The 15,507-nt window shown below is 49.3% G+C and overlaps 1 protein-coding gene across 1 annotated transcript; it reads left to right on the top strand.

Moving 5' to 3' along the window:
• The first annotated feature begins 776 nt into the window (after window positions 1-776).
• Window positions 777-2,437, top strand: LOC309853912 (metallothionein-1-like). Its single transcript, XM_082712525.1, has 3 exons — window positions 777-932; window positions 1,460-1,525; window positions 2,205-2,437. The coding sequence occupies exons 1-3, from the start codon at window positions 905-907 to the stop codon at window positions 2,294-2,296; spliced, it is 186 nt and encodes a 61-aa protein (XP_082568651.1). The 5' UTR covers window positions 777-904; the 3' UTR covers window positions 2,297-2,437.
• Window positions 2,438-15,507: the final 13,070 nt, after the last annotated feature.

The raw sequence follows: 15,507 nt of genomic DNA, 5'->3' as shown, positions 1-15,507 counted from the left end.
TCACCACCTTGCTGTCTACAAGAGCCATGGCGAGGGCCCAAGATGGGATTGGGGGAGGGGGCCAGTGGAGGTCACTAAATGCTATGTAATTCTTGGAATGTTGAAAGGGAAATAACCACTTTTTTTTTTTTTCTTTATTTAAAGCCAGGTCTCCTATCACCTAAAAGGATACCTCCTTTGTGGGTACCTCACCCTCTGGAAACCGCCGGGACTGGGGTGCCCCAGCAGGTGTGGGGAGCACTAGTTGTAAAACCAAGAAGACCCTGCACGATCGCGCCCTTATATCCGTTTGGGTGTGCAAAATGGAGAGAGGCAGTGGTCTGCGTCGGCCACACAGTGTACAGCCGAAAATGGCCTGAAAGCCCAGCCCCACCTGGAGACATGGGGACAAAAGGCCAAGGGACACAAAGGTTACATCCATCTCCTGTCTTCTGCACACAACTCTCTCGGATCGCTCTGCACAACCCCTCACCCCACTGGGAGAGGCCAGGGTTGCACACGGGCTCCAGGAAAGGACGACCCCTGGGACGCCTGCACCGGGTACGGGGGGTGGGAAGGCCGTCCGGACCCAGGCGCCGGGTTCCAGGAACACGCGGGAACAGGGGCGGCTACCGACCTCGGGAAGACCCGGGGTGAGCTGGGAAGCTGAGACACCTCGTGCCCCCGGCGCGGTGCGTAGCGAGCCCTACTGCCCTCCAGGGACTCGTGCGCCCGGCCCCGCCAGGTGCACACAGCGCTGCCAAGGCCGAGGCGGGTGCAAGGGCAGGGGCGGGGCCTTTGCGCCCGGGCCACCCGCTCCGCCTATAAAGTCAGCCAGCTGCGGCGTGGTTTTATCGCGCTTAACCCGCAGCGCTGTGTTTATTGCGTTGTTTGTTTTGAATTTCCGTCCTCGGGGTGGTCCGAAATGGACCCCAATTGCTCTTGCTCCACCGGTAAGGGATCCCGTATTCTGAGTCTTAGGGATACGCTTTCCAGGCGTGGGTCAAGGGGTGTCTCTGGTGTGAGAAGAGCCGGTGTTCGGGGCTGGAACTGAAGTAGATTCCTCGAGTCAGCACGTGGTGTGGGTTCACGCCGGCCTCTGGAGAGTACGGCAGTTCTCTTGGGTTTTGGGTTTCAGTTGAGGGTATTTGTGGTCGTGTCGAGGTTCCCCTGTTGGTTAGGGATGCTGGCCTCGGACCCGGGGCGCTGTTCTAGCCACGGGGGTGCCAGGACGTGGTGGTAAGTGGGGACTCTCCTTACATGGGCTGATTCTGGAGCTTGGGATCCTCCTTGTGGAGGCACATCTGGGACGGACCTACTTCCCCCAGCAGCAGAAGTGGAGTTTCTCTTAATTCGCTGTGGACGAGAAAGGACCTCCCAGGGCTGGGCACTGGCAGGATGCCTCGGGGACCGTTCGTTGCCTTATTTTTGGGGCTCCCACATCACCCTTGCTCACTGCTCTCTTAACTTTTCCTGGCAGGTGGTTCCTGCACGTGCGCCGGCTCCTGCAAATGCAAGGAGTGCAAATGCGTTTCTTGCAAGAAGAGTGAGTGGAGTGGGGTCTTCTGTGGAGATGGGGAGTGGGGCTGGGCTGGTTGTGGGGAGGGGAAAACCCGGCGCTCAGCAGGCAGGAACAGGTCAGTGACCCAGCCTCTGTGCAGCCCTTGTTCTGAGCCCTTGATTCAGAAATGCAGCTGAAAGGCTATGTAGATAGTTGAGTTTCAGTTTTCTCTGGAACCCAAAGACGGAGGCTCAGAGAGGTCAGTAAGCAGTGTCAAGGAAGGAGCCGGAGCTACAGTCCAGGTGTTCCGTCTCCTGCAGCCTTGGAACTCTCCAGTCTCCTGAACACTTGGTGTACGTTAACTTGATGACCATGTGTGGTTTGCCTGACATGGTGCAGCCCTTTCTTGTGGGGACAGTCCAGAGCTGCGAGGCAGAGGGCTCGCCCTCGCTGGTCTTGAGGACTTCATTAAGATACATGGTTCTGGAAGGGAAGGGACCAGCCTGCATTGTTTTTTGGACACCCTGTCACTGTGTTTCCAGGCATTCTGCCCTGTCTGGAAATCAGATGGGGGCAGAGAGATGGCTTCCTAGTGCCTAGGATCTAGTCTAGGGAGAGCATGTCTTTATCAAGTCAGGGTCCTTGGGCTGGGGCCAGGGCCGGTGCCGGTCCTGTTCTTAGGAAGGGGGGTGGGGTCTCTGATCCTCTGTCCTTTGTCCCCTAGGTTGCTGCTCCTGCTGCCCTGCGGGTTGTGCCAAATGTGCCCAGGGCTGCATCTGCAAGGAGGCGTCGGACAAGTGCAGCTGCTGTGCCTGATCCCGGGGAGCCCGTTCTGATGTAAATAGAACCACATGTACAAACCTCTAGTTTTTTATGTTCATACTACCTGACCCAGTTGCTACATTCCCGTTTTTGTAAACTCTTTGAATGAGAGTAAATTCATCTAGATTGTTCTGACTCCAGGTGTCTGGTGATATGATGGGAAGATGGGACTTGGTTCTAATTGGGCTGTAGGGGAAACTGGCTTGGTTCACCTCCTTGAGCTCTTGGGGTTTTGTTTGGTTTGGGTGGGGTTTTTTTGACTACTCTTGGCTTGGCTGTGACATGGTTTCCTCGGTTACCTAGAGAGTCCCTGCCCTGTGTCACTGCTTATATTCACTTAGTAGTCACCTATGGTGTGTCTACTGTATACATAGCATCGTCTACTGTATACATAGGCATTGGGCTTTCAGTGTTGAGGTAACAGGGCGGTACCAGACTGTTGGGGCCTGGTTGGGGAGAGGTCATTACTGAATGGAAAAACGACAGTGGTTGTGACAGAATGCTATTGGGTGAGTCCAAGTAAGGAGACCTCACACAGACAGCTGCATTCCTGTCAGTGGGGACAACTGGAAAGACTGTGATGGGGACAAGGGGTGGGCTAGCTCATCTGGGCAAGCGTGTGAGGGGATGTGCTGAGTTGACCTCTAGAGCAGAGTCCCATGTGTCTCCTCTGCTTGACTTGTAACCTGTTTGCTCTGTGAATCCCTTGGAGAGGTCTAGAGTGCTGCACCATGGTCCCATTTCCCCCTTCCCAGCCCCCATTCCAATTTCTTAGGTGTAAGATGGAATGGGGAACCCGGGTTTTAGGGTTGTGATCCCACTGACCACATGGAGCCTTTCAGTGACATGAACTGAGTCTCTGCCAGGGAATGTTTCCATCCTGGTTGGAATTTGAAGCCAATTCCCCAACATAAATGTGGAGGAAACTTGGTGAAGACTGCAGGGGGTGGTCACCATGGAGACCATATAGGCTTAAAGGGCAGCCAGGCTCACTCTACAGAAACATCCAGTTTGGCTGGGCTGGTGTCCCTGGCCCAAACCTTAAGGGCTCTTGGGCAGGGGTGCGGGATGCTGTTGGCCCTGCTTGTTTTGGAAGTCCTGGTGCCACTGTTAACAAACGTACCTGGAGATTTCACAGCTCTACCTTGGAGACTAGGAGCTGCCAGTCCTCTCTGTGGAAGGGTACAACATGTTTCCATTCGGCCTGACAAACATTGTGATCCATTTTTCAAGTCATGTGTCAAGTGGCATCTTGCTTCAGCCCCAAGGGCCATCTCCCCAAGGGGTGGTGGGGTGTCACCATTACGGCATCAGATTAGTTTATATGGCTGCGTCAGACAGCCTCATTGAATTCCAGAAGTTAGTATTTTGAGCTGGGAAAGCAGTTGTGCGTGGCTGCGCTGGGGCCAGCCTGCCTAGTAGGACCGAAGCTCCCATATTTGGGTGACTTGTGTGGCCTCTTGGTGCCTCCTACTTCTCATCTGTAAAGTGGGGGACAGTCACAGCCTCTACCCAGAGGTTTTGAGGTTCAATGTGGCTATCATCGTCCCTGTTCAAAATAAGGGCTCTGGAAGTGGCCTTCCCTCTAGGGCCAGGCATGGTATCTGACATTCAGTAGGTGATCCATGAGTGTTGAGTTCAGAGAGCACTTACAGGACTCCTACTGTAGGAAAACCATAATGTTGGGCACAGAAGGAAGAGAATATGTAAGATCTAATCCATTTGCTGGAGGAGCACTTAAGTCCCTGTTGAAATCCGGGAGCATTTAGTATTTCAGGATGCCGGTGCTGAGCTGTGGAGGGTGTGACTCAGTCTGATCAGGACGTGGAGAGAAAACCCTATTCCTTTCATTCACATGGCCACGTTTTGGCCAGAACTAATTGGAGAACTAGATAAATAGAGGGATCACTCTTTCAGGGGAGAGGGAGGAAGCTGGTATCACATGCCTGACCAGTGCAGATACTTAGTATTGGATGAACCAATCAGCACTCTTTGCAGAGAAGTAGAAATTCAAGGTGCAGGTGACAGGAACAAAGGAACTGGAGCTCATGCTGTAACTGGTTCAATGTCAAGGGAACAAAGAATCCACCCAAATGGTGGCCTTGAGGATGATTTGACCAAGCTACAGATGTCCCCCCCGCCCCCGCCATAAGATTTTACTTATTTTAGGGAGGGAGAGAAGCCCAAGCAGACTCCCCACTTAGGGTGGAGCCTGATGCAGGGCTCGATCTCACCACCCTGAGATCATGATCTAAGCCAAAATCAAAAGAGTGGGAGGCTTAACTGACTGAGCCACCCAGGAGCCAGTGGAGTACTGGTTTTCTATGAGGACTGCTGTTCATTTCAGTCTTCTAGGGACCAGAGAGCTGAACAGCTGCTGGGAAGAGTCTCGGGGACACCTCCCTTCCCTTTAAATTCTGAAAGTGAACCCTTCAAGGGCACTACCAGAAATGGACTCCAGCCGAAATTAGGTAAAAAAAAAGAAAAACCATTGAAAGGGCAAAGGGAAATGTGGGACTGATCAGAAGGATGGAGAGCTAGGCACAGAAAACAAGAGCCATGGTACTAGGGGGAGGCAAGCAGCAGGCCCAGTCCCAGGAGCAGCCTGCCTGGGCCACCACAGTGGGCACAACTGTCATCACAGCTTCTGTAACCCTCGGACACCGCTATTGCTGCCACTGGCCACAGCTCTTGCAACTCAATTCTCGACTGTCCACTAAGCTCTTTGCCTCTTGTCCCAGACCTGAAGATCCTAGCTGGCTAGGGGTGGGGAGGAGGCATATCTGGTCACTTGTGGATTCCCCAGTGGGAGACAGGATCCTGCAGACACCCCAGAATAACTCTGGGGGTAAGATACCAGTAAGTTCCAGGCCAGAAACCAGTGAGCCATTCCAGAGAGTTTAATAAGGGGATTTTTGAGTTGGGGGGGGGGTGGTTGTTGGGAAGCAAAGAGTTGGAAGAATTCAGAGAACGCTGATCCAGAGATGTGAAGCAGAGGAGGCATCAGCAGGCCTACACCTGCAGAGGGGAAGGGGCTCTCCCTGGACAGAGCAGCTGCAGCTGGAGGAGAGGGTGACCCAGAAGCAGCTGTGAGCTTCAGGTGGCATCCAGCCTTGCAGGGGAGCCAGGGGAACACTCTTGGTGACCTCTTGCTTTCCCCCACCATATGCTGTTGGGTCCGCACCCTTGGCCTGGCTCCTGGAGGGGAGGGTGGACAGTGGATTGGGGAAGACACCCAGCACACCCTGCAAATAGGGTGTGCCGCCATCCAGAAGGCATCTGCCCAAGCCGCACCCTGGGAGAATCTCACTAATCTGAGGCTGAATTCAACGTGAGGGGCTAGAGGGAGGAAGGGAGGTGTCAAGGAGGATGGTAGAGGCCCCGTGGTGGGGCACCGTGGGGCCCGCAGAATGAGGCCCCATGGTGGGGCACTGGAGGGCCCGCAGAATGCTGGTTCGCAGGTGTGGCCGAGCAAGTCTGCCCAGCTCGGGGGTGGGGGGGGGGGGTGGAGGAGAAAGTGAATCACACACGGGTGTCCCCAAGCAACTCTCACCTGGCCCCACCTTTGGCATCACAATAGTCACTGAACCACCCTTCCAGAGCATCCCAGAGTCCACTCCTGGCTGGCTAAAGGCCTACACCACCTCCTGCCCTGGAGGCAAAGCCATGAAGTTGATTTCATCCCCCACCTTCCATCACCACACCCAGAACCTCCCCTGCCCCTTCCTTCCCTCCACGCAGGCCTGCCTCCTGCCCTCTGCAGACTGCAATGAGCAGGACGGGGAGGTTGAGCTATGCTGTAAAAACTGGCTTGCTCTCGCCTCACAGCCAGCAGTGGGGACCTCTCCGGAGTCGGAGGCCCTCCCAGGCCTCTGCCCTCGCCTGCACGGGCTCAGGGATTCTTGAACCTTCAAGGGAGGAGGCTGAAGTGTTGTCCTCAACAGACTCCGTGGACTGGACCCCAGGGGATTCCAGATCTGGGGCCCCATCACAGGCCACTCTGGTCTGCCTGACACATCATTGCCATTGCGGAGGGTGGGGGTTCGGCCACAAATTGGGGGACCCTGCTCATTCTCTCCAAGATACTTCCTGTGTCCAACCCTCAACTCCCAAGCCATATACCCTCTACCAGGAAGGCATTTAGTGATTCAGAGTCACCCCAGCTGGGAGGCTTCCACAGATCAGCCTTGTTCTTCAGAGAAGGCCACACGCGCTTCATCCACAAAGTGACTCTGGGTGTGCATTCAGGCTTGCAATGGACACTGGTCAAGTTGGGCTGTCTGGTACAGATCTGACTTTCTTCTGGTGAACCTCCTCTGCCCAGCCCTGGAGAAGAGGGGTTGGAGATTCAGGAGTCCAGTCCAAAAACCCAGAAGTTCAGACCCTTGTCCTCCAGGGATCCCCAAGCAATCAGATGTTCCCCCTTTGGAACTCACACATGGGTTAGAATGGGTTCGGAGGGCATTTCTCACAGGCACATGCCCTGACCAGATTCTTTGGGACCAGAGACCAGGCTGTGGATCCTGTGCTCCAACCCTATGCATGGCATTTCCTTCATTCCTGCTTCTTTCCAAGCCTGGTCCCTATGTGCCCCGCTACCCCAAACTTTTATCATTCCAGTGAATAACACTTAGCTTAATTCTACTAAGGAGTCTGGATGTAGAATTAAAAAAAAAAAAAAAAAAAGGGTGGGGAAGGTGTTGGTTGGGCAAGGAGGCTTCCTCTGTGGCATCATAGGAGCACAGTTCCTAAGATTGGCCTGACCAGACCCCCAGGTCCTGAGACTCCAAGGGCAGAACAATTCTGGGGGCCTGATAGCACCTCACAGCATCCTGGCCCACATACCTTCTTGCCTGGGCCTGTGAGACACACCCGTGGGTGAGGTTTTCTTTGGGCAGTAGGCATTTCCTGCCCTTGGGGCCTGCCACTCTCAGGCATGGGAAAATTACTTTCCTGGCAGGGGATCAAAGCTTGTACCAGTCGGATGAGGCTCCTCATGGCCCTATGGGTCACATGGTGCTGGGTCCCCGATACAGATGGAAAAACAAGACAGATCCCCAAGGAAAGCTCCCTTATATGCCCAGTGCTTGGCACGCCTGACTCCCCTTGCAGTGTGCCCAACTGAATGTGGGCCCTTTTCTCTCCTGGAGGAGGGCACAGTATATGAAAAGGCTTGGGAAGAAAAGCCTTGTTCGATCATTTCCCAGATAATAGGGAGCTATAGAAGGGTCAGGGGCAAAGAAACAGTATGAGTGCAGCTGTTCATTTATTCACTCCTGGGTCCTTCCGCTGTGCTGGCCAGTGCAAGGACTGATTAGTAACGAGTTAGATAGCCTTTGCCCTCTAGGGGTGTGTGGGCAGAGTCAAGTACACAAATTCAATAAAGGCGGTTACTGGTCCAGGCTGCCATCTGTTCTTGCTCTGGTCTCCTATCCGGTCTCCCTACAGCTGCCTTGGGCCCCTGCAATCTGTCAGCTTAGCAAACAGGGGTGTTCTGCTCAAAACCCAACTTTGGTCTCCATCTGTGTGCAAAGTCCTCACCAGGACCCACAGGGCTGTAAGAGAATCTATCTATGGATGCACATTGTCTCCTAGATTTTTTAAATTTCTGCCAATGAAATGGGTGCAAAATGATACCTCACTGTGACTTTAATTTGCATTGTCTTGATCACTGCTGATGTGAAACATCTCTTCATATGTTTGTTGCCATATGTGTTTCTTTTTCTGAAAAATGCCTGTCTGTATCTTGGGCTCATTTAAAAAGGAAATAGTGAAGTCCATCCTTTATTCAGATTTCCTTAATTTGTCCCTAAGTTCCTTTTTCTGTTCCAGGGAAGACACCACATTGCATCTAACCAGTGAGTGGCCTTAAACTTACCACTCTCAATGTTGACCTTGACCCCCAGACCAAAGCAGCAGTTGCCAGGTGTCTCCACAGTAAGGTTATTCTTTTTGGCGCCCATCTCTGTGCTTCACTCTTTGAAAGGAAGTTGCTTTGCCCTTCCACACTCACGGGATGGGAAGTTACACTCCTCAAGGTCAAGTATCTATATACATATTTGGAATTCCACACAGGAGATTTATGTCTTTTCAATTTATTTTCTTGTTCAGTCATTCATTTATATCAGCCTGGGTTCATGGGTATTTACTTTATACTTTGGGTTATAATCCAGTACCACTTTACTTATTTTGTTGCTCAAATTATTCTAGTCTGGGGGCGGCTGGGTGGCTCAGTGGGTTAAGCCTCTGCCTTTGGCTCAGGTCATGATCTCAGTGTCCTGGGATCGAGCCCCGCATCAGGTTCTCTGCTCAGCGGGGAGCCTGCTTCCCCCTCTCTCTGCCTGCCTCTCTACCTACTTCTGATCTCTGTCTGTCAAATAAATAAATAAAATCTTTAAAAAATTATTCCAGTGTGGCTACTGATCATTCTTTCAGTTGGCTCCTGGACCCTTTTGACATACCCCTATCATTGTGGGTTTTCTTTTCTTTTCTTTCTTTGTTTTTTTTTTTTTTTATCACTTCATTACTTTCCGTTTGTGCCCATTTTTCCATGGGTTACTTGTACCCTTCTTATTATGTTACAGGTATTCATTGTACACTCTTGAAATTAATCCTTTGTCTGATTCTTTTGATGGGCAAACATTCTTACTTTTAGTTAAACTTATCAAATTTTATTATATAATCAGTTCTTTTGTGGCTCGTTTAGGAAATCTGTTGCTACTGTGAAGTCTAAAAGATATTTGAATACCTAAAAATATCTAAAATATATCTTCTGAAGTTTTGTTTTTAAATTGAAGTCCTTCATCCATCTGGAATAGGGTTTCTGTATATAGTGTTGAGACAAGCATCCAATTTCATCTTTTTCCTGGTGAGTAATCGGGTCCTTTATTGCATGTTCCTTCTTTTCCTTCTTTTCTCCACTGACCTGACTTGCCACTTTTGTTAAGTACCAAAGTTCCAAAGTTCCATAGATGCGTGGATCTCTGAGATTGCTTCTCTCTTTTTTCTGAGATTGTTCTCTCTCTCTCTTTTTAGAAGATTTTATTTATTTATTTATTTATTTGACGGGGGATGAGAGAGTGAGAGAGAGCACGAGAGAGCACGGGCCACGAGCACAAGCAGGGGGAGTGGCTGGCAGAGGGAGAGGCAGAATCAGGTTCCTTGCTGAGCAGAGAGCCAGGACCCTGGAATCATGACCTGAGTTGAAGGCAGATGCTTAACTTACTGAGCTTCCCAGGCGCCCCTGAGCTCTCTCTTTAAAAAAAAAAAAATATTAAAAAAATATTTTATTAAGTAATCTCTATACCCAACATGGGGCTCGAACTCACAACCCCAAGATCAAGAGTTGCATGCTCTTCTGACTGAGACAGCCAGGCACCTCTCTTTTCTAAAACCTTATAATAAGCCCTGACGTCTCCCCATGCCTCTATTTCCAAGCCCCTGCTGTTTTTCAGAAATATCCAGGCTATCCCTGGCTCTTTGCTCTTCATTTTAGAATCACCTTATTATAGTTCTAAGGAAAAATTCCTGTAGATTCTGATCAGAACTGCTTTGAATCTACAGATCAATTTGGGGGAAGCAGATTTTTTTTTCCACCCTCAAACAGCAGAAATGTATTTTCTCACAGTTCTGGAGGCCAGAAGTTTGAGTTCAGGGTGGCAGCCTGATCGGGTTCTGGGGAGGGCCTGCGTCCCGGCTTGCAGACAGCTGCCTTCTTGCTATGTCCTCACGTGGCAGAGAAAGAGCGAGAGCAGACATCTTGAGCATATCAAACCTTCCTATCACGAACCAGTTCATTAACAGGGGGGATGCATTCCAGTTCTCCAGCCAGGGGTGGGGGGGCTGGTTTGCATTCGTACACATGAATACATACATTTATTATAAATTGTAATGATATAAAGATTATGTAGCACACAATTTAGAAAAAATAACAAAATATGCAATACTCTTTATCATACTCCGTATTGTCCATATAGTCTGTTGATTTTCGCAGAACACTTTGTCACTGATTTTTGCTGAATACTTGTATCTGCCGTTGTAGGATGGTTTGCAATTGATGAGTAAATATAGGTCCAATATGAAGGCAGGCTCATTGTTTTGTTTTGTTTTGTTTTCATTAATAAATAAAATGAAAGCCAACCATTATTTCTCTTGTGTACTCTTTTTTTCTTAGCAGGCTCCCTGCTGAGCAGAGAGCCTGATTTGGGGCTCGATCCCAGGACCCTGGGATCATGACCTGAGCCGAAGGCAGAGGCTTTAACCCACTGAGCCACCCAGGCGCCCCTGTTCTTTTTTTAAACCAACCTTTAAAAACATAATCAGGGGCACCTGGGTGGTTCAGTGGGTTGAACCTCTGCCTTGGGCTCAGGTCATGATCTCGGGGTCCTGGGATAGAGTCCCAAGTTGGGCTCTCTGCTTGGCAGGAAGCCTGCTTCCCTCTCTCTCTGCCTGACTCTGTCTAGTTGTGATTCTGTCAAATAAATAAATAAAATAAAATAAATGCAGAATCATTTTAGGCCACTGAAAGACAAACTTTGGCTCAATTTGACTCACTGGCCATAATTGACTGATCCTTGGTCTATAGTATTGGAATCATTTATGTCTGTTGTATCCGATTGGTGAAAACACTATGCAATGGTATATTACTGTGCCTCTCTTCCCAACTCTGGGTTCAGTGACCTCATGTGGGTGGCTAGAAATTTGGGTAGTGTTCATAGCACCTAAATTAGCAAACATGGAAAACCAAGGCTTGATTGATTATTTGTCGATTGTATAGATTAAAAAGTGATACAGTTAATGTTGACAATGCAGATCAAACCTAAAATGCATAAGCATTCCATTATGAGGAATATAAAGAATTGAGGGAGAAGAATCTTCGCCAAAGAAATCACTCGTGTCATTTTAATGAACAAAGAAAGTTGCAACATGCACCTTCTGATACTGGGACCCTCATCTCCCAGTGCACAGTGGCCTTGCCTGGCATCAGGGATGGGCACATGACACGCTCCTGGCCAATCAGAGTTATGAGTCTGGGGATGGTCACGTGACCCAATTCAGATCAATCAGAGTGGATTCTGATACATTTGCTCCAACTCGGGCCAACGATGCTCTGTTTCTGCTGGGGTTGCTAAGCTGCAGGGTCCACCGCAGGAAGAAAAGCTATCTGAGTATGAAGCGGACAGAGAAGGGCAGGGCCAAGACCTGGAGGGAGTCCTGATGTCTTTGCTGGAACACCCACAGTCCTTGGGATACAGAAGTTTCCTGGATTTTCTGTTTGGTGAGCCAATACATGCTTGTGCTCTCGCTGAAGCCAGTCTGAGCTGGGCTCTTTGATGCTAGTCACGGAGTCTTTGAATGGCCCATTCCAGACTCTGAGCCGCCGTTCCAGTCTGGAAGGTGCAGGTGAGCTAGACCAAGAGGGATGCACAAGGGACCGGGCTTCGGGGGATCAGTGTCCTATTTTGGATTGACCCCCTTTGGAGGGCCTGACTTCAAGTCACTAGGCTCTGTTCTTGGGACCTCTGCTTTCCCACCTGGTATCTGTTCTCAAAGGTGTGCAGAGACAGAGTTAAATGGAAACTTCCTGGCCAAAGTGTTCACTGCCGCTTCCAGTCGTCAACGAGAGAAGAATTAGGCACAAACAAGTCAGCTGCAAGAGATTGGGAGCAGGGTACAAGAGTCGAAAAGGACTGCAGCCACAAGCAACTCCACAGTCTCACTTTTATTGGATAGAAAGCAATAGCCAATAGAAGGATTGATGAAGGTCAAACGTTAATCCCGTCTTACAGACAAGCAAGGAGGAGGATAAAGTTTATAGTTAAACAAGCACATTCAAAGGATTCACCTAACTAACAAAGGGTGCTTCTGGGAAGAGAAAGGAGCGACAACGAAAAAGGGAAGCAGGCCGTTTTGGTTCCACCCTGAGCTGACCGGGCGTTCCTGGGTGCTCGGCTTCCCTGAAGCAGGCGGTATTCTGTCCTGAGCGAGCTGGGCATCCCCAGCTGCCCAGCTTCACGGTCGTACATTGTCCTTCTCCCCAAACACCTGTTGTCAGTCTATGTATTTCTTAAGGCCGTATCTAAGTGTGCTTGGCAACTAGTAAAATCCTCCAGGGGTTACAGTTTAAGTAGCAAATTGTTCCGAGGGGCAGCAGCATCTCACAGTGGTTTTCCTTCTGCCAGGGCATCTGCATTCAACAGAGAGAGCTCCCGCTGGCTGATCGCAGAATAAGTCATCCCGTGATGGCTCACATCAGCAGATGCTTACTCTCCCACAACGTCCTGGTTTTGCTGTGACCACTCACCGATGACATGGGAAGGCTACAGGGCATGAACTAAGTCAACCCTGAATTTTATTCTGGTTTATGCCACTTACCGTCTAGGTGATATTTGACAAGATATTTAGCTTCTCCGAGCCTCAGCTTATTCACCCAACAAATGGGACTTTGAAGGATAAATAACGATGCTCAGCATGTAGGAGCTGATCAGTAAGTGGCAGATAGTATAATGCTACAGATGTGTGGCTTTCCACCAGATTAGCATGGGTTTTAAAGTTTGACAATAGCAAATGAGAATGCTCGCCCGCTGCTTTGAAAGACCAAAGAGCCTTTAGATGTACCTCCAGGGTTCTGATTTTTTTTTTTTTTTTGAGAAGCTCATGAGTTTATGCATTTCTTTTGCAGTTAAAAATGATTATTTGTGAAATAAAACTGAGGCATACACAAGGTCACAACATGGATAAAAACTCAAGAGGCTCCCAACTCAGCCTGGTGCTGTCTTCAGAGCATCTCTCTAAAGGGCAGTCACGGCTTGGCTCCAGACGCTTGTCTGGCGGAATGTGGGTTCAGTGTGGTCAGACCTTGCAAATTTTCAGGACAAATTGGAAATTGAGCTTTTTGTGTAAAATATCCAGGTTTTTAAAAAATTGTATGGAAACTCAAGAACATTATGCTAACTAAAATAGCCAGACACAAATAGACTAATATTATAGGATTCTGCTTACATGAAATACCTTGAATAGGCAACCTCATAGAGACATAAAACAGAATAGAGGGTGGTTAGAGGAAGAGGGGCATGGGCAGTTATTGTTTGGTGGGAAACACATTTCTGTTTGAAAAGATGGATGCCCAGCATTGTGAATATTCTCGATGCCACTGCATCGCACATTTAAAAATGGCTAAAATGGGGGCGCCTGGGTGGCAAAGTCAGTTAAGCGTCAGCCTTAGGCTCAGGTCTTGATCCCAGGATCCTGGGATACAGCCCCAAATCCCCAGGGTCCTAGGATAGAGCTCCATGTCAGGTTCCCTGCTCAGTGGGGAGTCTCCTCCCTCTCTCCCCCTCCCCCAATTTGTGCATGCTCTCTCTCTCAAATAAATAAATAAAATCTTTTTTAAAGTGGTTAATTCTATATCATGTATATTTTCCTACAGTAAAGACAAATTGGGATAAAAGAGAGAGGAGGGGTGCCTGGGTGGCTCAGTGGGTTAAAGCCTCTGCCTTCTGCTCAGGTCACGATCCCAGGTCCCTGGGATCGAGCCCTGCATCGCACTCTCTGGTTGGCAGGGAGCCTGCTTCCCTTCCTCTCTGTCTGCCTGCCTCTCTGCCTACTTGTGATCTCTGTCAAATAAATAAATAAAATCTATTAAAAAATTAAATATAAATTAATTAATTAATTTAATCTTTAAGGAAAAAAAGAGAGAGAGGAGAAAAGTAGTGTGGACCAAACAGAAGTCAGAGGACCAGATGTAGCCAATTTGCAACTCCTGGTTGGTGTATCCCTATTTGGAATCCCCTTTCACCTACCTCAGTTCTGCTCATCCTTCAAGGACTGGCCCAAATGTCACCCCTTTCCATTCCCCGAGGCGGAAGGTCCGGATACATTGAGGCCGCTCTGCTGCATGCCCGCGGCGAGCCCCTTGAGAGACACATTCCCAAGCCACCACAGCCCCTACACCCATTTTCTTGTCTTCTGGTCCCCTTTTATTACCGCTCTGGCCATGTAGGCATCTGAAATGTCACCATCCATAACTGTCAGTTCCTTGAGGGTCATGATAAGATCTGTTTTCCCGAGTTTTCGCACAATTCAGTGCTGTAGAATTATGGAGTGCCTGCTCCCTGCCAGACTTAGGGGCCTGGCTACAGAGAGGAGAGACCTAGGAGCCCCAGTCTCACCTCCTTAGGGGCAGAATTCTGTTGTTTGGGGTTTAATCTGGGGCATGTCATCCTGGGCTCCACTGACATTTTGACTCTCGAGGTGGGGGGCTGTCCTGTATATTGGAGGGTGTTTAGCGGCATCCGTGGCCTTGACCTACAAGACACAGTAGTAGTTGTGACAACCCAGAATATTTCCAGAGATTTCCAAACATTCCCTGGAGGCCAAAATAACCCCCCAGCTGAGAACGGTTTCATTCATTGATTCATTTACCTAGGAAGCACTTTCTTCGAATGAAGATCTGGATCACAGGCAGGTTGAAAGCTGGATACATTAAAAAAAAAAAAATAACAACATAATGTAGCTACGGTTACCCAGAATTCTAAGTGCTCTTCCTCCCAGTGTCATAGATCCCAGCTGTTCTGCTCAAATCTGCAAGTCCTAGCGCCCTATAGTTGAAAAGGGGCGCTTCCTGGGTGTTTGCTGCCACCTGGTGGTAAGTTTGTTCGTTGCATGCTTGGAGGGAGTGCTCGTCCAGTTTCCCTAGTCACACACCAGCACATCCAAAGATTAAGACAATTTGACACGCTTTTCTCGGATGCTAGAAAGCAGTTCTAAGTTCGGAGCTCAGACGGGCCCTTGGGAAAGGAGTCTGGAGTTATCAGGAGATGGTATAAGCAGCGACCTGCCAATTTTCTAGGGCCTCGGTTTGAACTTGCAGTATGCAGAATTTGCCCCCTGCTTTTCTACTTCTGAAGGCCCTGTTTGGAATGTATTTATAATTTATGATCACGTGCATTTGAATTCATTTTGTGAAGACCTTTTTGGGAATTTTATAGTACACTTGGAGATAATTAGATGTATTGAAGATATCGTAAAAAGGGGGTGTCTTGTATTAAAGCGGTGTTTTCCAAATTCCTCTGGAATTAGAAACTAAGTAGGTCTCAGCTAGGGCCCTCCAGTGACCGTTAGCAGCAAGGAGGTCTGGAAGCCTCAGCGTCATGGCGCCAGAGCTATCTCTCTGGTGATTCACCCTGCTGTCTGACCTCGAGGAT

The sequence above is a fragment of the Mustela nivalis genome (assembly GCF_964662115.1).
Source record: "Mustela nivalis genome assembly, chromosome: 18".
NCBI classification, from domain to species: domain Eukaryota; kingdom Metazoa; phylum Chordata; class Mammalia; order Carnivora; family Mustelidae; genus Mustela; species Mustela nivalis.
Note: the sequence above shows the minus strand (reverse complement) of the source record. Positions and strands in the feature narration are given on the sequence as shown.

Excerpts from the sequence above, each read along its gene's own strand:
- LOC309853912 (XM_082712525.1), top strand. The coding sequence starts at position 905 with ATGGACCCCAATTGCTCTTGCTCCACCG. Across the intron at positions 933-1,459 it reads CAATTGCTCTTGCTCCACCG|GTGGTTCCTGCACGTGCGCC; the intron begins GTAAGGGATCCC and ends TTTTCCTGGCAG. Across the intron at positions 1,526-2,204 it reads ATGCGTTTCTTGCAAGAAGA|GTTGCTGCTCCTGCTGCCCT; the intron begins GTGAGTGGAGTG and ends TTTGTCCCCTAG.